General features: G+C 38.6%; 2 protein-coding genes and 1 long non-coding RNA gene across 11 annotated transcripts in view; 2 read left to right on the top strand and 1 right to left on the bottom strand.

Moving 5' to 3' along the window:
* The window catches only part of LOC139753396 (uncharacterized), a 220,883-nt gene extending 202,328 nt beyond the window's left edge, over positions 1-18,555 (top strand). For all 8 annotated transcript variants that reach the window (XM_071669854.1, XM_071669849.1, XM_071669847.1 and 5 more), the window contains exons 4-5: positions 15,398-15,516; positions 16,545-18,555. In XM_071669854.1, coding sequence (XP_071525955.1) covers positions 15,398-15,516; positions 16,545-16,944 — 519 coding nt within the window. In that variant the 3' untranslated portion in view covers positions 16,945-18,555. The remainder of the gene's footprint in view (positions 1-15,397; positions 15,517-16,544) is intronic.
* LOC139753397 (uncharacterized) overlaps positions 7,430-23,842 on the bottom strand; it is a 49,907-nt gene continuing 33,494 nt past the window's right edge. Inside the window, exons 2-3 of the long non-coding RNA XR_011713705.1 lie at positions 11,995-12,145; positions 7,430-7,727 (exon numbers count right to left, since the gene is read on the bottom strand). This is a non-coding gene — a long non-coding RNA (uncharacterized lncRNA). The remainder of the gene's footprint in view (positions 7,728-11,994; positions 12,146-23,842) is intronic.
* LOC139753395 (uncharacterized) overlaps positions 23,208-23,842 on the top strand; it is an 89,196-nt gene continuing 88,561 nt past the window's right edge. For both annotated transcript variants that reach the window (XM_071669845.1, XM_071669844.1), the window contains exon 1: positions 23,208-23,362. In XM_071669845.1, the coding sequence (XP_071525946.1) occupies positions 23,361-23,362 (2 nt within the window). In that variant the 5' untranslated portion in view covers positions 23,208-23,360. The remainder of the gene's footprint in view (positions 23,363-23,842) is intronic.

The following is a 23,842-nucleotide window of genomic DNA, read 5'->3' as shown; positions in this document are numbered from 1 at the left end:
ACCAGAGGAAACTTTCAAACACATGTAGACTAGAATGTTTTGGTTTAAGGGCGTCCACTTCAAGGTTCCACACTTGTAGCCAGCATGTAAAGGTTGGCCCAGTGTGAGGGCGAGCGAGCGGCCCATGCCAAGACATAACCCGCCAGGCATGGCCGAGGGAGGTAGCCGACCCAAGAATTCTTGGTCAATACCTTTTGCTTCTCTAACTTTACACGTCACAAACCTCAGATTGTTATAATGTCAGAAAATGTAGACATAACATGGTTGATTCGTCATAGTATAAAGCTATATATATATATATATATATATATATATATATATATATATATATATATATATATATATATATATATATATATTTTTTTTTTTTTTTTTTTTTTTTTTTTTTTTTGCTTTGTCGCTGTCTCCCGCGTTTGCGAGGTAGCGCAAGGAAACAGACGAAAGAAATGGCCCAACCCACCCCCATACACATGTATATACATACGTCCACACACGCAGATATACATACCTACACAGCTTTCCATGGTTTACCCCAGACGCTTCACATGCCCTGATTCAGTCCACTGACAGCACGTCAACCCCGGTATACCACATCGATCCAATTCACTCTATTCCTTGCCCTCCTTTCACCCTCCTGCATGTTCAGGCCCCGATCACACAAAATCTTTTTCACTCCATCCTTCCACCTCAGTTTGGTCTCCCACTTCTCGTTCCCTCCACCTCCGACACATATATCCTCTTGGTCAATCTTTCCTCACTCATTCTCTCCATGTGCCCAAACCATTTCAAAACACCCTCTTCTGCTCTCTCAACCACGCTCTTTTTATTTCCACACATCTCTCTTACCCTTACGTTACTCACTCGATCAAACCACCTCACACCACACATTGTCCTCAAACATCTCATTTCCAGCACATCCATCCTCCTGCGCACAACTCTATCCATAGCCCACGCCTCGCAACCATACAACATTGTTGGAACCACTATTCCTTCAAACATACCCATTTTTGCTTTCCGAGATAATGTTCTCGACTTCCATACATTCTTCAAGGCTCCCAGGATTTTCGCCCCCTCCCCCACCCTATGATCCACTTCCGCTTCCATGGTTCCATCCGCTGCCAGATCCACTCCCAGATATCTAAAACACTTTACTTCCTCCAGTTTTTCTCCCAATTGACTTGACCCTCAACCCAACTGTACCTAATAACCTTGCTCTTCACATTTACTCTTAACTTTCTTCTTTCACACACTTTACCAAACTCAGTCACCAGCTTCTGCAGTTTCTCACATGAATCAGCCACCAGCGCTGTATCATCAGCGAACAACAACTGACTCACTTCCCAAGCTCTCTCATCCCCAACAGACTTCATACATACCCCTCTTTCCAAAACTCTTGCATTCACCTCCCGAACAACCCCATCCATAAACAAATTAAACAACCATGGAGACATCACACACCCCTGCCGCAAACCTACATTCACTGAGAACCAATCACTTTCCTCTCTTCCTACACGTACACATGCCTTACATCCTCGATATAAACTTTTCACTGCTTCTAACAACTTGCCTCCCACACCATATATTCTTAATACCTTCCACAGAGCATCTCTATCAACTCTATCATATGCCTTCTCCAGATCCATAAATGCTACATACAAATCCATTTGCTTTTCTAAGTATTTCTCACATACATTCTTCAAAGCAAACACCTGATCCACACATCCTCTATCACTTCTGAAACCACACTGCTCTTCCCCAATCTGATGCTCTGTACATGCCTTCACCCTCTCAATCAATACCCTCCCATATAATTTACCAGGAATACTCAACAAACTTATACCTCTGTAATTTGAGCACTCACTCTTATCCCCTTTGCCTTTGTACAGTGGCACTATGCACGCATTCCGCCAATCCTCAGGCACCTCACCATGAGTCATACATACATTAAATAACCTTACCAACCAGTCAATAATACAGTCACCCCCTTTTTTAATAAATTCCACTGCAATACCATCCAAACCTGCTGCCTTGCCGGCTTTCATCATCCGCAAAGCTTTTACTACCTCTTCTCTGTTTACCAAATCATTTTCCCTAACCCTCTCACTTTGCACACCGCCTCGACCAAAACACCCTATATCTGCCACTCTATCATCAAACACATTCAACATACCTTCAAAATACTCACTCCATCTCCTTCTAACGTCACCACTACTTGTTATTACCTCCCCCTTTTTTTTTCCATACTGTTTGCCATTTCCCGCGTTAGCGAGGTAGCGTTAAGAATAGAGAACTGGGCCTTAGAGGGAATATCCTCACCTGACCCCCTTCTCTGTTCCTTCTTTTCGAAAATTAAAAAAAAAACAAGGAGGGAGGATTTCCAGCCACCCGCTCCCTCCCCTTTTAGTCGCCTTCTACGACACGCAGGGAATACGTGGGAAGTATTCTTTCTCCCCTATCCCAAGAGATAATATATATATATATATATATATATATATATATATATATATATATATATATATATATATTCATATTTGGACTGTGTTTTTGATATAATCTGGCCATATGTTACAGCCTCATGATGATATGGCATGGACCGTAAGCCATATATCCCTTTCATATAGATTTACTTAGATGTGATTCTGAGATATTTTTCTAAACTAATTCCGTCAAGTCTGGCTTGTGTTGTGATCACGAATTTAATTACCTCATATAATGACATTGACAGCTCGTATGCAGAACAGCGCAACCCATGTATAGCGTGGGACGTTAGTACATCAAGAGGTGGTGTGTGTGGAGGCCGTCAGCCCTCTGTAGTCATCCATGGATTGATGTGTGTCGGTGACCCTGGCAAATTTAGTGTGCACCCCAGGTTCATCCTGTAAGCGGACCATAAAGCAGACCAGTCTACCACGGGGTTTTTGTTTGTGTGTATTTGTAATTGCCAATAGTGTATTAGGGGGGTAAAAAGTTGTATATGTACGACATATTTACTAAAGTATATATATATATATATATATATATATATATATATATATATATATATATATATATATATATTTCTTTTAAACTTTTCGCCATTTCCCGCGTTAGCGAGATAGCGTTAAGAACAGAGGACTGGGCTTTTGTGGAATATCCTCACCTGCCCCCCCCCCCCCCCTCTGTTCCTTCTTTCGGAAAATTAAAAAAAAAAAAAAAAAAACGAGAGGGGAGGATTTCCAGCCTCCCGCTTCCTCCCCTTTTAGTCGCCTTCTACTACACGCAGGGAATACGTGGGAAGTATTCGTAATCCCCTATCCCCTATATATATATATATATATATATATATATATATATATATATATATATATATATATATATATATATATTCCCTGGGGATAGGGGAGAAAGAATACTTCCCACGTATTCCCTGCGTGTCGTAGAAGGCGACTAAAAGGGGAGGGAGCGGGGGGCTGGAAATCCTCCCCTCTCGTTTTTTTTTAATTTTCCAAAAGAAGGAACAGAGAATTGGGCCAGGTGAGGGTATTCCCTCAAAGGCCCAGTCCTCTGTTCTTAACGCTACCTCGCTAATGCGGGAAATGGCGAATAGTTTGAAAGAAAGAAAAAATATATATATATATACACACACACACACACACACACACACACACACACACACACACACACACACCGGCCATAGCCAGGAACCTCTGTCGACCAACCTTGAGAGGAGGATGAACACCTGGATTGGGTTTGGGCCCCCTGCCGCTCCTAGGATTCGAACCCATGCGAGCCTGACCCCAGGTGCGCCCGTAATGGTGTGTGCTTGTATGTGTTAGGGGAGAAAATTTCGTAGTCTAAACTACTTTATTGAGCTAATCAACGTTGGTCTAACAACACGGACAAAGGGATCTCCCTGCTGTCCTCGATGGTCAAAGCACCAGTTGGATCCAGCAACTATCAGGTACCTTGAGGGTGCGGGGCACTAGGTCCTGTCTGGGTGTAGCGTCGGGTCCTTGGGCGGGTTGTGTCCGTAAAGGGTGCGTATGGCGCTACAAGGTCGCGGTTGTAACGGGAAGGCCAGGAAGCCCTCCCTCTCTACCCACACATACATACATACAAGGAATCAGTTTACCCCTTGACACAGACGACTCGGGCCAAGCACCTGTGAAAAATGTGTTCCTTAAACTATTGTATATCGTCTTAGTATATGTTTACATCTCATCCTCTCCAAGGCGTTTTATGCCATACGACAGCGGAAAAAACATAGTCTTATATTCGGAAAGTCCTCTAGATCAGCTACACGAGTTTCATGTCTTGTTTCAAACTCTTTGAGATCACTAATGGTGGTTTGGTATACAAGTTACGCAGCAGCCAACGCTGAAAATAACCATCCTTTCTTGAATATTAAGAAGTGTTTGTGTAATGGTGACGAGTTTATTTTGAGAATGAAGTTTGTAGCTGCGGGCGACTCCCAGGCAGCACCACAAGGCATAACAAACAGACAGAACTGGCCAATGGTGAAGGAGCGCTCCCCTCCTCCTTTGTGACGTCATCCACGTGTCTGCGTATGAGCAATTGGCGAAGAGACTAACAATAATGCATAAGTTCACACGAAAGATGTTTGCTCTTAAGGTTTGTGGTAACTGTTCCTTGATTGTTATCATCGTTACTTATGGCAATACATCGGATGCCACAACCTTGTAACGGTCCCTCACTTACGGTTTTGCTCGGACCGTCATCTGTGATAATTTGTACCATTACCCTGCCCAGTGGAGCAAGGCACACACAGGACCCCTGGTCGGGCTGTGCTGGTTATTATATGGTAAAGTACACTGCTTCTTGTTCCACCTCGCCCGTCCTCATCACTTTCCTTCCAAAGTTTTTTTTTTATGCGAAATTTACTTGTTTAGTAACGTTGCATGCTAAACCCACTGTTCACATACGATTTTTCCTTCATATTTTTGCACTGAACGACAGAAAATAGGATACCACAGAACTGTGTAGATGTAGTGTAATGTTAGAGAATGGGAATTGTCAAACTTAAAGCCTCATATATTCATTTTTTTTCCCAGTAACATAACTATGAAATGACTGGAGGTGATATATTCTGCACTTGGGTTGTTACTTATGGTTTATGGGCAGATCTGTGCCTTAGATAGCAGGAATAACTTGTGGTTAGTTATTGTAGTGAGTAATCATAAATGCGGATGCTGATGCACTGTTTGAGATTGTTAATACTTAACGGTATAGTAGTATCGTAGTATCAAGGATGTTAGAGGATACGTATGTTAGTTAGGAGGTGGCAGTAGTGTTGGTTGGGTAGTAGGAAAATGTATCTACTTTGACCTCGGGTTTTATAAGGTGTTAGTCGTTAGTGGTATATAGATTTTTGAATTCGTATTTCATATTTCTAAGGGTATTATAAGCGGTATTTATAGTTGGTGAGTTGTTAGATGTAGTATTTAGTGTACTGTTGGTTAGAGGAATGAGTTGATGTATCAACGAAAAAATATTTCATATATTTTTGACAGCACAGCTAGCACTGATACCCGACACAGTGCTTACAGGTTTAGCAAGTCAAATAAACCATGCAGTAGAAAGATCTTATGTAAGAAAGTATACTTGACGACCTCTTCCTAAAGACACACTCCCGGAGATTTATTGCGTATTTGGCTCCCTTGTATGTTAGCCTGAGGTATGAAAAGTCGCATAGGACCAAGGTCTGCCGCACCCTATCCCACCGCCCATACACGTGCATTCCTCTGCCACCAGCCTCAGAGCAGTAACCTTGGCTGGGGACGCTCATTTACATGAATAGGAGTGGGTGCAGCTAACCAGGTGTTGCCCAGATGGCCATTGTCCTAATTTGTTGTAAATTCGTTCGTTGCTTTGCAGTTTGGCTGATAGCAGGGGAGTGTAGTAAAGTAAAAGAAAAAAAAACTGTGGTTAGTTTATTTGTCTGCTGCCGTTGAAGTTGACATGCTGAGTTAGCAATGACAAGAAACGGATGTATTTCTCATAAATTCATTTCAAAGACTACATAAAGTAATGGAATTGTATTCAGCTTACCATTCTAAATTTAGTATTATTTATATTTCTTGCTTAACAAAGTCATTTTGTATGAAACTTTAAGCTTGTTTTAAAGGTTTATTAATACTTTACACGAGAGCAAAGGGTTCGTGACCCTAAGAAATTCTAGGAAGTTTTTATACGTTTAAAAGCACAGAAGCTGCTCTTTACAGATGGCATTGAAATTAATCACAAAGTCGAGCACCAATCCCAAGCATGTCTTTTTCAAGCCAGTCCATTTTCAAGGTAAATAGAAAAATCCACACAAGAGATCGCAACACCACGTGAATGTAAGCTGATTTGGCCGGAGCCAACACCAAATGGGGATAGTGGGGGATAAGTGCTACCGGGAACGTCTGCTGGGTTGTCCAGCTGCAAATCTTTCTAACTACTTTTTGTGCAAATATTTTCGGTTCAATTAATGTTAGAGTAAAAAGAAAGAATAATGCTTTTCACAGCATATTAGACTGATGGAACGCATTTACTGATAAGGGATGGAGCGTCCGACTCCATTTTAAATTAACAGCGCACAGCATTAGGTCAAGAAGCATTCATTCCTCGTTATTGCAAATGCAGGGTCACGTTTGGAAGCCTAAGCACTGAATTGGGACTATATTTGTGACCAAACAAATGAATGGTTGATTTTGAGAGAAAACATTTATTTGACTAAAGAAATCTGGATGCTAATTTTGTAGGGTAAGCAGTAGCTTACTTTGATCCTTGATAATATACGGCACTGGTTGGTAGAAAAGTTTGTGTGTAACAGAATGCTGTATGATTTTCATATAAAGGTATCAGAGATATAGTGATAATAGGGAACATCCTGAACTTAGTGGTCAGCTGAGTATTTAGTCATTCCTAGGAATTCGCTCCGTGTTACGTGTAAGCCCAGCTCAGTTTAAGCTGTTTATGCTAAGCACATCTCAGGCGTAAGTAGACATTGCGCTATATTTCCATGCTGCAGAGAAGACCTTGGGGAAGACTAGGTGTAACAGACTATGTAAAAGGCGCGACAGCTTTTTTAATTGAAAACACACTTACCTCTGTTAATTACCCCGTGTATGACAGCGGTAAGCATATTGGTAAGGTACAATTTGCCGTGCTCGTTTCCTCTCTCTGAATTGACACATATCGGCACGGCTTGAAGTGTGCGTGTGCAGGCTACATCTGTCCTTGGGACCAAATTAAAGAAATCTGGCTAGCCCTTAACGTTCATCACGCTGTTATGAAACTGATACACGTAGACAAAGTGTATTTTCTAATATTAGAGAGTATCGTTAATTTCATCGGCCAAAATATCAAAAGCTTTTTCTGGTTGTACGACTGATAAAGAGTTTCATTTGAATCAAGAACCTTGATGTAAGGTAAATCAGTCACCGGGTAATAGATACAATTTATTCTTAGCGAGAAACTGACATGGGTTTATCGGAGGCCGCATGAGATCATGATAATGAAGGAGAGGCACAATGGGCTGACATCATGAGACTCACTGCGTGCTCTGGGACCTTGACAGAAGGTGTTAGCTCGCCCACCAAGCATCCCTGCTCCTCCCGCGCTCGCCGGACCGATGCCCCTTTGTTATACAAAAACATTGCCAACCCTTCCTAATGTGTTTGTCTTGTTATAGTAAGCATCCTCTTGGCCTGTGTAGTTAGAAGACACATTCAGGCGGTTTATTCCTGTTGTAATGAATAACAATTGTAATCATGTCAAGTTTTTTCTTTCAAAGAATATACAATACTTATTCACACTATTTTGCCCCTCAGAAATAAGCATGTATTCTTTAAACATTTTTTTTTAAATGATTGTAAAATAGTGCCTGTCAAATAGTCTATGAGGGTGACAGTAGTATATAGATACAGTCGGTTAATGGGATGGTCCTTAGTTTGCGTAAAAAGCTACTTGAGAAGTCTGGTAGTTTGTAAGTGTAGTTTTTGGTAATATGATTGAGTTTACTGTCTGGTAGAGAGTTCTGTCGTTGGTAGGTCGAGTTGACAACTGTCCATTCGTGACGTGTTGGTTGTAACATGTTGGTTACTACAAACTGGTAGCGAGCGCTGTTGGTGAAGTGGTAGATGCGGATGTTTATTTTTGTCCGATAGTGAGCCTTGTGGCAGTAATATGGTGGCCTTACTACGGTAAGGTAAGGTAATGAGTCATATTGGTGGTAGGTGTGGTTTAGTTTATTACCGTCTCGCATGAGTGTTAGGAGTTGTATGGTTGAGTTTGCTGGTATGAGCGACGTTTCGAGTGTATTGTTGTGTAATAGAATGAAAATAGCAGTTATTAGGAGGAAATGTTACTGAACTGGGGTAGATGGTTGCACTTGAAAGTATAGGTAAGGGGAAGGTGCGAACAAACAACTAGTTGCATGAAAAATGGGTTAGGTGTCTGAAGGACTAAGGCTACCGCGCGTCCTTGTGTCGGCACACACTAACTCCTGCGTCGTATCTCCGTACTACGATGCTAGTAAAATCTACGTTGCGCTATCCCTTTTAATATATATATATATATATATATATATATATATATATATATATATATATATATATATATATATATATATATATGTATGTATATATAATGAAATTCTCGGAGATGTTAGCTAAATGTTACGTAAGTCCGTAGAAATGTATATACGAATTTTTTAAATTGTATCTAATGATATAGATAGCTTATTACCTTTTATGAATAATAGAAGATATAAATCATAGACTCTCCGGACTGTTTTGCATACGAGCTACTGGGAGTTCCTCCTATTTCTCAGTTTATAAACTCGTGCTGATTACGGGGATTGACATATTCTTTAGGTTTTGGTTCCTTATATCACCAGTAGCATTCGCCAGATATATACCCTCTACTTATTTCCCATAGCTTACCTACTTGTATGCATTTTTATCTTCCAGGCTGCATCATGGTAAATTCCTAAGGGCAGATATACCAAAGCCTTCATACCGAAACTTTCACTCTTTTGTAAATTACTGGTAAATAATCCTCGGGCGTCATTTGAATAGGTTTTCTCAGCTGTTCTTATGTAATCCCATGGACAATTAATGTCAGTCTCAACTGCACCTATGTATCCACCAGACAGCTTGTTTCAGTCTCTAGTGTCGATCACACACGTGTGCGATTGCATAGAAGATATTGCCAGCTGCACCTAAGTATCTTACAGATAGCTAGTCTCATTCAGACTTGTGCTAGTTACTATACAGACAGCTAGTGTCGGTCGCCCAGACATGTGCAATAGCCATATGAGCAAATGTCAGTCCCAGACATGCAGTAGCCCAGTTGTTTTTGTGAACTCCTTTTATGTAATCCTACAAATAGGGTTGTCACTCCTAGACGATTTTTTTGGCCTCAGTTTATTTGAATCCCAAGGCTCCATCAGTATTATTTCCTTGGTTATATTAACGTATTCCCCAGGATATACGTCACTTATATTTTTAGCCATACTAATTTAATGTCTTAGGTTACACTTTGTAATCCCTTGTTTCATATTATAATACTTCTAGGTTTGAGTATACATCAGACTGCACTTTTTAACTTCCCCAGTTTACATGATTAATTTCTATCAGGCTGTATGAGTATGGAATTTCCTCGGGCAACATATATGTGAATAATTAATCTCCTGGTAACATTTTCAATTACAGTGATTATATATGTGTAGGCTCTGTATTCCCCCATGCTATGGTCACATAATCCTTATATGCTACCCTTAATCCCAGGCTACAAGTATATCACTCCAGACTTCAACTATGCCGTCCCCCAGTCTCCACTTACGGGATCCCTTGGGTAAAGTTTATGCAATGTCCCCTACCACATTTACGTAATCCCAAGGATGTGTGTCTACTACATAAGTCAGGTTAGCGATTGGATACTTCTGTAAACCTTAAACTAATCAAATTCTCCAGACTGCTGCATGCGATATCTACAAAGAAGTATGTATGTAAAATCCCAGGCATCATTGTAACCAGTAATCTTCAGGATCACGTTCGTCAACTTAACTGCCATATAACGTATGACTTTTAAGGACCCCAGCAGAACCGCAGTCGTAAAACACCTGAGACATCAGATCCGTAAAAAACTACACAGGTGTTTATGACGTCCGAAACGCATTACCGACTGAAAGTAATGTAACTTTGTATGCTTTGAGCCATAGATATTGCAAACTAATTTCCACGGTAAAGTGATGCAATGGTTAGCGTTGCAGACATTCTGAATATACAAAGGTACGACAGCGTTCGCATCTGGGACAAGAGAGTTCGCCCACAGCTAACCCTGGTGTTTGTCTTTCTCTCGGTACTGGTTGAAGAATGACTACCCGACGGTAGCAGTTATGAGGTGTACAGTCTCGTGCTGTCTTGGATACCATAAAAAAAAAGTGAAAAGCAGCCTAACGACTTAATGAAATGTGGCTTGAGAGGTGTCTGTTGGTTGTCGTCTGGCGGGGATATATATATATGGCTTTAATAACATATCAGATAGATTATCACGCATAAGATTTTGTCTTGAACAACAATGAAGGTCAATATTGATGGACATGAAAAAGTGCAAATTAGAATTTAAGAACTTCATTTAGCTCTTTTACTAAATACGCGGAAAGAACTAGGTATATCTATCGTTATGGATGGAATACTTGAAGTTTCATGATAAGATTGAAGTATCGGGAATTGGCAACCAAATAATGTTTGTGCGTAATTGTTAAAGCATGTACTTCATAAGACAAGCGAGTCCAACTAACAGTCTCTCGATACTTTTAGAGTGCAAGTTGCAAAAAAATAGGAAAACAGCCCGTCACTTTCCGCCTCTCTGTTACATAACTTTGACACCTCCATACCTACTTATTCAACAAAGAAACTGATTAAGCACAATTTTCACTCCAGACAGAATAACAAAACACAAAGTATCTATGCTGATGGCTTTCTCAACTTTGCCTTATGGAGGGTTGGAAGTGCTGCTATTGTAACCCAATATAATGATAACAGATTAGAGAAGAATGTTTGAATAAACAGTTGGGCATACCCTACAAATTGAAGTGTTGCCATAACTCATTGCTCTAGAGCTTGTTGAAACCACTGCCTGTAGACATTTTATTTATCTCTTATTCTTTTTCCTCACTAATTGCCCTAATTACCTTGGGATTGGATGGTAACATGTTAGTCTTTAAAGCCAGATACACATATGCAAGCATAACTGTTAACAATCACTACAAATTGCTGTGGATTCCCTCAGACATAGGCCTTTGGAAGCATGATAAAAATGATGCTTTAGCCAAATATGCACTAGATAGAAATACTATTGGACACAGGCATTGGGTTACCAAAATTAGTAAATCTGTATTAGAAAGCGGCTGACAGACCTGTTTGAAGAAAGTTCAAGTCCAGAGTGCAAATTAGCACTGTTAGGTCCATTTTCCATCACACTGAAATGTGTCAAGTAAGACAGATATGGAGAAAGTAACAAGATCAGTAGACTACAAGAGCTCACTTATCCAAAGGGTTGGCTATAGGTACTATTGGTTTTGGCACTTGTAAAATTAAATTGTAAATTTTTTAGCAAGATAAATTGACATACACTTGAACACTGTATGATATTGTAAAATAATACCATCTTTTAGGGATAGGTCCAAACAGATCTTCAGGAAATGACACACCCCCTGAAATTTTGAGATTGTATCCATTTCTGCATCTAGATGAATTTAGTACATAAAAGATTGTGAGCTTATGTAATGAACCATGCTTGTAACAGTTTATGTCATAATTATCTGCCTACTGGGATGTGACAAAGATCCTTTGTAACCTCTTTAATCCTTTTTCACTATGGCTCATAGGATGAACCTGTTATGCACAGTGAATTAGCCACTCAAAGCAGTAAAAATAAAAACCTCTGCTTTTAGGTAACATTCCTAAACATCCATACTGCATCCCTGTAAGACCTTAAACCCACCTTCAAATCCACCATACAGGTCCTGCACTCTGGTTGGACCCTGTTGCAATTTACTAGTCTTGCACTCCTCAAGGACTTCTGCTTATCAGACAAGGTCTTTACCCCTGTAGAATCTTGAGCCACCTCACAAAGTCTTCTTTTATCTAGGACCCTGAAACGTCACCAAGTAGGATTCAAACCCACTACACAGGCTTTAAAATCCAGCCTCACCACACAGTTCCTATTCCCCTGTTGGACTCTGACCCATCACAGTTATCTTTTATTATTATAAGACTCATCCATTCAGATTATTACTCCCTGTAGGGTCCTAACCCTCCAGAGAGGTGCCATATCTCCTGAAGAGTTCTGATCCATTACACCCTATGGGACCCTCACTACATTTGTCCTTGTAAGACCCAGACCTATCACAGATTCAGTGCCCTTCTAGGACCCTAACCCAGCTCACATCTATGCACCTTTTGGATCCTGACTCACCATGTGGTTTAAGCACCCATGTAGAAACTTCAATCACCATACAAATGGCACATGCTTTCAGGGCACTAACCCAGACTTATTACACTAATCCTGCATCCGTATAGGAATCTGATCTATGACATACATCTTATACCTGTCTAGAATTATGACTAAACACATGTTCTTAGTCTGTTGGAAGATGGAGCCAAATCTTACATCCATACATATTATCTTTATATGTTTCTATGAACTTTGCTTTGTTTAGCTCTGCTGAAACATTTTAATCAGACTCCACTGATCTTCTGGTGGTTTCATTCATATATTAATGGATTACAGTGTTTTTTCATTGTCACTACACTTTCAAAGATAAGTTAATCTCATGCATGTGAAACTCTTGTTTCAGATCAATGGCCTTGCTATGTCATGTTGAATTTTTTATTATACTAGTTTTTTCAGATCATGATTGCTATATATGTTGAATGATTAAACCTTTATGTGTACAAATGTATATGTATATCATTTATATATGTATTTTTTTATCATCTCAAAAATTTCATTTCTCATTTCAAATACTTATCAAAGACGGCAACTTTCATAATTTTCTTGATCACTACCTCATTTTTTAACAGACATACATCTCACTTTAGTTTTTGGTCTCTGGTTTTGCTAGATTACTCTGGATCTAGATCCTACATGATGAATGGGTTATTTTCTTAATCATTACCTGAGTATTGAAGATTGATCCTAATCATGCAGTCATATAAATCCTGATTTAAGTCCAGAACAGCTTTTTGTTTAACTGTGTTGGAATTCCATTATTCTTGCAGAGATTGCTAATACTATGAGTCCCTTTCTCATATTTGGAGCCAAGTCAGTCACTGATGCGTATATCCATGCTTATTCTTTTGATTTATGTGATGATTAGCTCTACTAAATTGTTAGATTTTATTGAATGCAGATAATTTGTTGACTCATTCCTAAAGCTTGATGATTGGTTTGAATTGCACATTTATTTTCATGGTATTTCCAGGAATTTTTTCCTTCATTTTCTTTCTTTTCTGCCACTAGCTTTAATAGATTATGTAATATTTTTCTCGGACTTGATTAAATTGCTAACTATGTCAAACATTAGATGATATTCAAAGATGAAGTGTTATTGGGTATTCATTTTACCATCATTATTTAAGGGATTTCCAGTTTCTTGGGATGGATCAGTTTATGCACTACCTCTTAAATTACTTATACAGATCCTCAACCCAAGTGTAGCTTGTGTAAGTGAAACATGATCTCCCACACTTATTAAAAGGCTTTTTGATTTTTCACTTTGTGCATTGACACCAGCATCTCGTTTCATGCCATCTCCATACACAAAATGCTTCCATTGCATCTGATCGCAAATCATTCCTCTTGCATCCTCAGCTAAATATCCTGAGCCCCTGATTGATTCTTTCTCAATATCTATCTGTCTTTTTATAGGCTACCTTTCAACTTGTTACTGTTGCATCACTTGTGCTAATATATACCTTTTTGACCTAGCCGGTCATCTGACAATTATTCCCCATGGCCTTATGATCATAAAAAGACTCATCTATGTACCTTTTTTTGAGGATTTGCTTTCATATGGTAAATCCATCTCTTCTTCATTTTTCACTGTGTCTATCCTAATTCCATCTATCCTGTATAAGCTAACCATCTCTACTGTTCTACTTTAACCTTATCTTGATCTATAGAAAAATATGTATCACATTCATAGACTCAAGTATTTTTCCATTTAGTAGAGCCTTTAGTGCACCTTTACTTTTTCCCTCTTGCAAGACTACTCTCATCTTCATCTTTCACATCACCATCTATACTGAACTTGACTCCCGGATAACAAATTTCTTCTATCACCTCCAGTCTCTCACTACTGAGACTGATTCGTTCATATATATTGCATTTCCTGATCACTGGTTTTCCCATCTGATTTAATTTGCTAAAGTTAACTACATGCTTATGCACTGGCTGTAGTAGGAAGCTCTTAGATTCATGGCACTCATACTCATTTATGGTTGATAACTGGTAATTCACTTTGTTTTTCATAAAGCACATTCTTTCTCTGGAACTTTCCTTGATGTGATATGAGATCAGCCAACTTTGCCAGCCTTTTATGTTGCATCCTAATGACTCCCAGTTTATTATGATTTCTGTAGCAGTGATTATTATCTGTAGTAGATGGAATGAAAAACATAATGGCGGAGTGTATGAGAGATTTGGTATGGCAGAGAATGCAAAGTGAATGATTTTTGAGTGGTTTAGTGGATAAAACATATTACTTTAGAGTGGTTTGGGCATATAGAAAGATTCCAAGAGGGGGAGTTTACAAGAAGAGTGTATGATAGTATAGTTAAGGGGTTGGTTTGAGAGGTAGACCACATGTGACACTGGGAAATAGAATGGAGGAGCACTTGAGGGAGAGAAACTGGGGAAGAATGCATGGAATAGTGTATGTGAGTGAGGCATGTATGGACAGATAAGTGGGGACTCATTTGCTAAATGAGTTCCAAGAGGGAAGGAGCATCAGAGATAGAGAGTATATATATTAAATTTGTCTAGTTTTTCTCAAAGGAAAATTAAAGATTTTTCAGCATAAACATATGTAATTAGTTTATGCAATTTTATGGGTGAAATTGATTTGTATGTGTTTTTCCTGATGCTTTGGGGAGGTTTCAGTTTATAAGCAAAATATAGTAGATATATGATATAAATTGCGTATAAATGCATTTTGGTATGTATGAGCCTTTTACATAAAAATTTATTACACTGACTAATTTTTTTTACAGTATAAAAAGAGATCCATGCACATTTTCACTTTTACCACTCACAGTTAGGAATGATACTTTTGTATATGTATTTAAATAATATCTCCTTACACTTACTGAAATTCGTAATTACAGTAGTAATATTTTCACAGTCCTCCCGAGGTCCAACATTACCTGATCCTGAAGACAAACCCCCAACCTATGAGCAGATCCTCAAGCTTGATGGCCTTCCTCCAGACTATTACTCCGTCCTCAGTGAAAAACCACCAAGGTAAGAGGCATACAGTGTTTTCTTTTTCATACATGCATACATACTTGATTGCCATCTCCCATCTTGGCAAGGTAGCACCAGGAACAGATGATTGACAGCCTCTGTAGCAGTCACTTTAAATGCACCGAAATGAGAGTTCACCTCCAGCATCCAAGTCCCACTGAATGTTATATGGTTTCCCGACCATTTCATATGCCCTGTTTCAGCTCACTGACAGCATGGGAACCTCATATACCACATCACTCCAAATCATTCAGTTGCATGCATATATTAATTTTTATTTTATCATACTTAATCGCTGTTTCCTGCATCAGCAAAGTAGTGCCAGGAAACAGATGAAGGATGGCCCATCCACTTATATACACACACATATATATATATAGATGTCCATACACGCACATTTACATACATATACATATGTATACATATACATATCAACATATACACATAAATACATATACAGACACATCATTATTAATTATTATTTTATTTTGTTTTGTCGCTGTCTCCCGCGTTAGCAAGGTAGCGCAAGGAAACAGACGAAAGAATGGCCCAACCCACCCACCCACACATGTATATACATACACTTCCACACATGCACATATACATATATACACATACAAAGACATATACATATATTCATATGTACATATTCATACTTGCTTGCCTTCATCCATTTCTGGCACACCCCTGCCCCACAGGAAACAGCATCACTACCCACTGCTTCAACAAGGTATCACCAGGAAAACAGGCAAAGAAGGCCACATTCGTTTACACTCAGTATCTAGCTGTCATGGGTAATGCACAGAAACCACAGCTCCCTATCCACATCCAGGCCCCACAGACCTTTCCATCGTTTACCCCAGACATTTCACATGGCCTGGTTCTCCATCAATAGTAGTTTTCAAAATGTTGCCATTAATTAAAGATGCGTGCAGTCCATATGTTATTATAGAAACTCTCATTGAGATATTGCAGATGAGATTTATTGTCATTCACAAGTATTATACATTATTTTTTTTCTGCAGGTATGAAGACTTGAGTCCATCATTAGGATGGGGTGCATGTGCATTGCCAGTTGAGTTCTACACAACTGAGCTTCCTATTGTTCACTCATCTTCACATACCTCGTCAGTTGGGTCGCCTGTGCCTTTAGAAGTTTCTCTGCATGAAGAATCTACATCTGCATTTCTTCAGGAATCTCCATCATCTTGGTCAGATCAGTCTGTCCTACCACCTGCTTATACTGCTGCTGAAAACCCACATTTTGCTAATGATAATCCCAGTTTCCAGCCTGTGATGGAAGACATTAATGCCAAGGTGAATCTATCTTCGCTAGAGCTCCCTCACATTGATAGTCCTTCGGAAGAGAGAAAAGATGAGAAAGAAGAAGACAGGAAAGTTCCTACTGATTTTAGTGATGTTTGAGCTTCTCACAAGAATTTAATGACTATTTGCCCACATAAAACCTGTTGGCTATGAGGCCGTCCTCTTAAGTGATAAAAATGCATAGCCATGTAGATTTTGTTATTGCAGTGTGAGATATGGGAGCTCTCTTGTTATTCATATGGTCATTCATAGTTTTCCTTGATTCAGCCCAGAATGAAGTTCAAGAATGGTGCTTCTGTATACGCTTACAAGCATGTAATGGAAACCTCCCATACAGTGCATTTTTATCAAAGGGCATTCAGGAGTGAAACGCAGTTAAAGCTGTTAACTGTGTGGAAAGTAAACAATCAAGAGACTCATTACTGAGTCTTCTTCTAATCATGTTTTACTTTTCTTATGTTAAAAGACAGCATGATAAGAAATACTGACAATTCCATATAGTCACTATCAAAGAATGGCATTACTACTTGTTTCAGTAATGGTAGATTGGTAACTGACTTAACTTGTAGTATATTTGTGGGGAATTGGATCACTGCAAAGCCCAGATTTTCATATGGTCTGAAAGAGCTGGGGATCATGCAGGTTAGGTCCTGCAGAAGCTATTCGTTCAGGTTTCCTCACAAGCCACTTGATTCAGATATTAGTGAATCTTCATGCTTTCATTTAGTGTTCTCTGTGGTGGAAATATCGCAGATAGTATTAAGTGTGGCTTCCAACTTGAGTTGTGATCAATGCACAAAATAATTTAATCTGTCTTGGAAGAGAATGTAGCCGAATCTTTTTTCGTATGAATGACTATCTCAAACTGCATCATTACAGTATAATATTTATACTTGTGGTGCAAATATGTACACACAGTTTGTGTGACATTCTTTATGTACATGTCTTTCTTGAGGTAACTAGTCTTTTTTCCAGATTTATTCATAGTTACCTTCTTCCCTTCAAGAGGGAATGAAACTTTACTCCTAAGCTAGAGTTAAATGACAGCATATTTAGTCTGTCAACAATGGACCCACAGTGTTAACTCTTTTTCCATATGATTATTGAAAGCTGAAGTAACTTGATCCTCAACTTTAAGGCCAGAACTTAGGATAAGGCACTCATTACCTAGCTCAAGTTGCTATGTTAACTAAGTGTCACTTAGCACCAATTTTTATCTTATGCAGCAAAGTGCTGTTTAACACCCTTAACCAATGTATTCATATTCCATTAAAGGACCCCTAACATTCTACTTGGAGTCGTTAGTTAACTGTATAAACAGTTCAGACATCTTACTATTTTCCACCTGTAAGTAACCATATAAGGTTATATATCTTTTTCTCATACCCTGTTTGTTACTCCAACACATCCAAACCAAAGATTCCTTAATGTACATCTTTTTCTTTTTAGATATAATCTTCAAGGAAGATTTTACCATAACATACAGAGTATCTTTCTTTAATAGTCATATAGCTTTTGGTTATTTGTATCAAAAGTTTATCAAGTGAGGTCATTCTTATGGTTTCAGTGTTTGATGCAGTTGATGATAGATCAGCAGAAGCAGTGAAAATCTTGTAATAGGCTTGTGTGGTCCTTCCTAGTTCTCGTGTACTTACATGTGATATTGAATATTTTTATAGGTCCTTTATACATTAAAGATGCATAAATGAAGTTATGTTTTCTTGCCCATTATTATTTTCCTTAAATCATGGAAACAGTAATGCAGAAATAATCTTACTGTAGCTCCAATTAAAGTTTACTTGGAACTTCTCTTTATTATAGATAGAGGTGATCACTATCATGATCATCCTTACATTCAATGTAAACATTCTTGTTTAGAGTGTGTCCCCAATGATAGTGAGATTACATCAGAAATTTCAACAAAAATAGTGTTTACTTGTAGTATAAATCCTTGGAGATAGGGGAGAAAGAATACTAACCAGGTATTTCTAACTTGTCATAGAAGGCAACTAAGAGGGATGGGAGTTGAAAGTTGGAAATCCTTCCTCCCAATATCATCACTTTTTAAAAGTAGGAATAGAAGAATAAGTCTACCAAGGATTTTTCCTTGAAGGCTTAGAGTGTGATAATTAAGGGTGAGTGGCTGTAACCAGAACAAAAAGAAGGAGAGATGGGTGTTATCTTTTATGATAGAAACCTGAATGTTTTGGCTGAGAAAAACAAAGTAAAAAGCAAGGTGGAAGAGCAGTTTAGGGATACTCAGGAGGTTAGGAAGAGCACAAGAATGAAGGAAGTAGTCCTTCAGTCAGGAATGAGATGAAAAAGTGTTTTAAAGAATGGAAGGAAGGGTGTTCAAGGATAGTCCTCATTCTCCAGGTAGTGAAGAAGAGAATGCATTTTGTGAGATGAATGTTTTGGCAGTCTTGAGGCAAGGAATTGAAGCATAGTGCTTGCATATTGGAATTCGCGTGCATAACCTGTAGATATGGGGTTCCTGTTGTTGATAAGAATGGAAAGACTTGTTGAGATATGTACTGAAAGAGGGAAGATGCTTGGAAATACGTAGTTTAAGAAAAAGTATAAATCAGTATAAGTGGGAGAGAGTGTGAGGGTCAATGGGCATTTATGGATTATATGTAAATTGACAGATGCGTAAAGGAAAGGTTGCTGGAAGTGGGTGTTTCAAATAAGGCAGGAGATGGAATGTCTGATAATTTCTTGATAGAGACAAGAATGAACAAAAAAGTGGTGAATGTGAGCAAGCTTGGGAGAGACTTGTGTGCTGAGATACAAAGAGAGATTGGGTGGTAAGTGGCAGACTGATAGTACATGAATTGTGGGGAGTGAAATAGGAGTGAATGGTACTAAGCTGAATTGTATAGAAGTATGTGGGATTCAGGTAAGATTTAGGCTAATGGGAAAGAGCACTGAGTAGGGGAATGAGGAAGTTAAATTGCTATGCAAGCAAAAAAGGGAATTGCATGAATAGTATCTGCTGGAAAGAAAGAGTGATTGGGAGTAGTGATGTATGTGACATCTGCTTCCACTTCTACTTTTGTGGAATTCCACATTATTCTCTAAATCTTTTTCCAACATCTGCACGTTAGCTACATGGATGTCAGATGTGTATGATCACATAAAACAATGAAAGAAGCAATTTGATTAAAGTTATCAATGAGATTTGCTGGCTTGATAACTAAGAACATTTATGTTTTAGCAATATTCAAAGCTGAAACACAAAGCAAAATTCTTTTCCTCTTCATATGTCACAAATTGTATTCAGGGAACACTGTGGAGTCTGTGATGAACTGGATGAAATAGAAATTATTGGAGATATGTTGCAACTCACTAGGAGAATAAACCAGCTGAATCACTAGCTTAAATAAGCAAATCCAAATCAATCATGAACTAAATGAATGCACTACTGGCTTCACATAGTGATGAGTCTGAAACTGAGATGTAAGAACTCATCAACATTGAAAAGTATCTCAAAGAGAAAACAACTGGGGTAGATGATGATTCTGTAGTTTGGGATTGAAGCAAAATGTGTATCCAAGTCCGAGCAATTTAGCTAAAACGTATCTCGCACGTCTTCCCATTAGTGTTCCTATGGAACAGTTATTCAATAGTAACGGAATAATTTATGAGTTAAAGGAGGCAACTGAAAAAAATTTAATTTTGAGATAATATCCCAATCCCTAGGTTCAAATATAAAGAATAGAAGATGAACAAAAATTAAAAGTATTACTTGATTAGAGTCTAGCTAAAGTGACCACTGACAAATGGGTAGAAGTTTGGGAAATTGGTTGGTGGGATCCTCCCAGATCCTGGTAAACACATTTGTCATGCAAGGCTCAAAAGTTATGTCTGGTAAAACCGTTGCTTAAATTCATAGTAAGTTATTTCCATTTCATTAGCTGACTTCATATCTACTTTCTCCATAATATTCATCGATCAAAGAAGAACAGATATAAAAGTTGAATGGTAAGATTCTTTTAATGGTGCACATCCGCTTCCTCAGATGTCTTCCTACAATATTCACCTCCTCATCTGTGGATGAGTGAAATCACACTTTCACATTACCAACTGGGATGAATGAGCACAGGAGATATGGCAGAAGGTTAAGAGAATGGTATAAGAGCTGAAAAAAAAAGGCAAATTGATGATGGACAAGAGATCGATGAAATTCAGAGATCAAAATGATGTTCTAGGAGATGAATAGTGTGCGGAGGAAAAAGGACAGAAGGGGGTGACATTGTAGAAAACATGGGGGAAGTGGTAACAAAGGCCGACGTGAAAAGGAAGCAGAGTATGTAGAACTGTGTAAAATGAAGTCTACATAATATGTTTGGGAAAAGGTGGAATGTAGAGTAAGAACGTCGTGTTAGAAAGCAGATATGAACGGTATGAGGATCAGATGTTAGAAAAAAAATGCTTAAGAAATACCAGAGGAAGGAGACTTACTTTAAAGTAAAGAGGGAGCTGCAGTCTCAATTTGGGCAGGATATAGAAGGGGTAACCTGACCATTCGAGAACTAATAAGTGAGTATTATGTATACCATATGCAATAGCAATATACCCGACCACTGACGATTTTTATAGAATTTTAGACCAGAAAAGTTTTTAAACACGCAATGCAGTACTTGCCCAGAAAAATACATAATAACCCAATTTGTGAAAACTATAAAAAATGGAATCATTAATTCTTAATAAAGGAATAACAACTGCTATGGTGACTGCCAAGTCCTTGAGCTACATCATGTTTTGTAGTCCCAGTAAATACATAGCCAAAAAAGTCTCATTAAAATCGTGGTGAAATACCTGGTCAGTCTCATTAGCATAGTTACTTTATTCCATCACACTGAGCCAAGGGCATTTCATGTCGATCGTCTATTTTGCTGGATAACCAATACCACTGAAGATAATGTATGAAAATTAGGAACCCCTCGAAATACAAGAGCATGGTAATCTGAGGCCTCTGGAAATAGCAATAATAGAAAACGAAAGAGTGGAGTATATCATGGTTAACTATGGAATATCTAATTCCGCTCGCGATATTCGTTACAAGGTCTGAACATATTTCTATTTCTTCAGTCATAAGATCATAAGATGCCTATCTCTAACGCATCAGATATCCAATGAAGGCAAAAATACAACAATAAGAAGGGTGTTTCTTGAGATTCAAGTGATCATTATATTCATTATCATAGTGCCAAATCTTTCATAATCTTCAAGTCTCATTCCTCACGGCCTTTTGTGGTGAGGACAGAGCTTAGTGTAGACCAAGTCTGATGGAGGGTGCTAGGTGCAAACAGGTAGTTTCAATATGCCATTAAGATCGCCATGATGCTTTTTCTCAACACGTGACAATAACCATGGAAACTTGCTTTATTATCAGCAAGGGCTTTCATAAGTACGAGGGAAAGTATCTTAGTGACCATGTGGGTATGATGGACAGCAGGTGGGAGGGAAGATAAACGACACTGTTGGATGGAACAGGTAGGTAGGTAGGTCTGTGGGTGAGGTGTGCGGGTGGTAGGGAAGTGGTGTGTGTGTATGTGTGTGTGCGTGGGTGGAGTGGGAGGGTGAAGAGGTAGCTCAAGAGATCTGTCAAATCTTCCAAAGTGAACCATAGCAATTGTCCACACTATGTATATGTATGCAACATTATTCATATTATGCACAAAAATTTAATGTTACACAGTCATTATTTCAGCTGAGAAGAAAAGCATAGCATCAATGCTTTCCCCTAAATTTCATCATAAAAAGTCATCGTGTAAGTTGATATTTAGAAATCCTCGCCGGTAAGATGCTATGATGCAAAATCAACCAATGAGAACAAATTTAGTAAGATTTTAGACGCCTTATTGGATAACATCTCACCTTACGTTGTGGTTCCGACGTAGATGGAAGGAGTTTCCAAGGATTTTTCTTTGAAAGTATTTGTCAATCTTTCTTGTTTATTTGTGAAAATTTCAAGAATTAGAAGAACATCGTATCAACAATCAAAAGCCCAGAACTTTCCTTAGAACTAGGTAAATGTCTCTTCATAGTGACAAATAAATAATTTTCACACAACTTAGTTACGTTTCCAGCCTCGTACGACATGACGTCAGAGTTTATGTGATGTAATGTCGAATAAGGAATTTTGGAATGATAACGAATTATATACAGAGCTAGAAATCATTTGAAGTGAAATATTCAAAATTCTTTGAGTAGCCTTGATATATATTTAATAATAAGAATGATCTAGATTGAATATCAAAGGGGATGAATATGAAAACAAACAGGTATGAGTGGTAGCTTTTGGAGGTGTGTGGCAATTATAATGGCGCGAGTGGTGTGTCGGCGGAGCAGCTGACTGGCGGCTGGAACGTTACTCGCAGAGTCAACGTACGAGACGATCCTCTTAACGTTCGATAGTAAAATTCGTGTCAGAGAAAATTTTTTTGCCCAGTGGTTTACAGTGATACCCTACCGGATAGAACGACAGTGAGTGAGCCGTGACACGGATCATGTAAGTGGTATTGCTCTTATTGGTGATCCTGGAAATGATAATGAGATTGTTTTGAAAGGGTACAACGTGGCTGGGCTGCCGTGGGTGTGCCCTGGTTTCATTGCTATCTGTCACAGGGAATCTGAGTTAGGGTCATATCTGTCGCTCATGGTAATATACTAGTGTATAAGTTTTGTTATGTTTGCTCTAAAGAATTTATCCATTTTCATATTTTGGGCGGGATATTCACTGTTGTGTGTTTTCTTTCTTTCCCATGTTAAAGCACCTAATTATAGGGAAACATTTTGCTTTTGGTGTAGTGCACTGGACAGTGAAGATGAGGGAAACTGTTAGGGGTGGTTTAACTGTCTGGAAATTTCACCGTAAAAAAAAAAGGCAAGTTTTGTGAAAGTATTTGTTCGAAGCATTTCTTAGCTTTTCCAAATTTGGGTCGCGTTTTTTGTCGTGCTGTTGAGTAGTTGAAGATTAGGCATTTGATTT

The sequence above is a fragment of the Panulirus ornatus genome, chromosome 14, assembly GCF_036320965.1.
Source record: "Panulirus ornatus isolate Po-2019 chromosome 14, ASM3632096v1, whole genome shotgun sequence".
Classification (NCBI taxonomy): Eukaryota; Metazoa; Arthropoda; class Malacostraca; order Decapoda; family Palinuridae; genus Panulirus; species Panulirus ornatus.
Note: the sequence above shows the minus strand (reverse complement) of the source record. Positions and strands in the feature narration are given on the sequence as shown.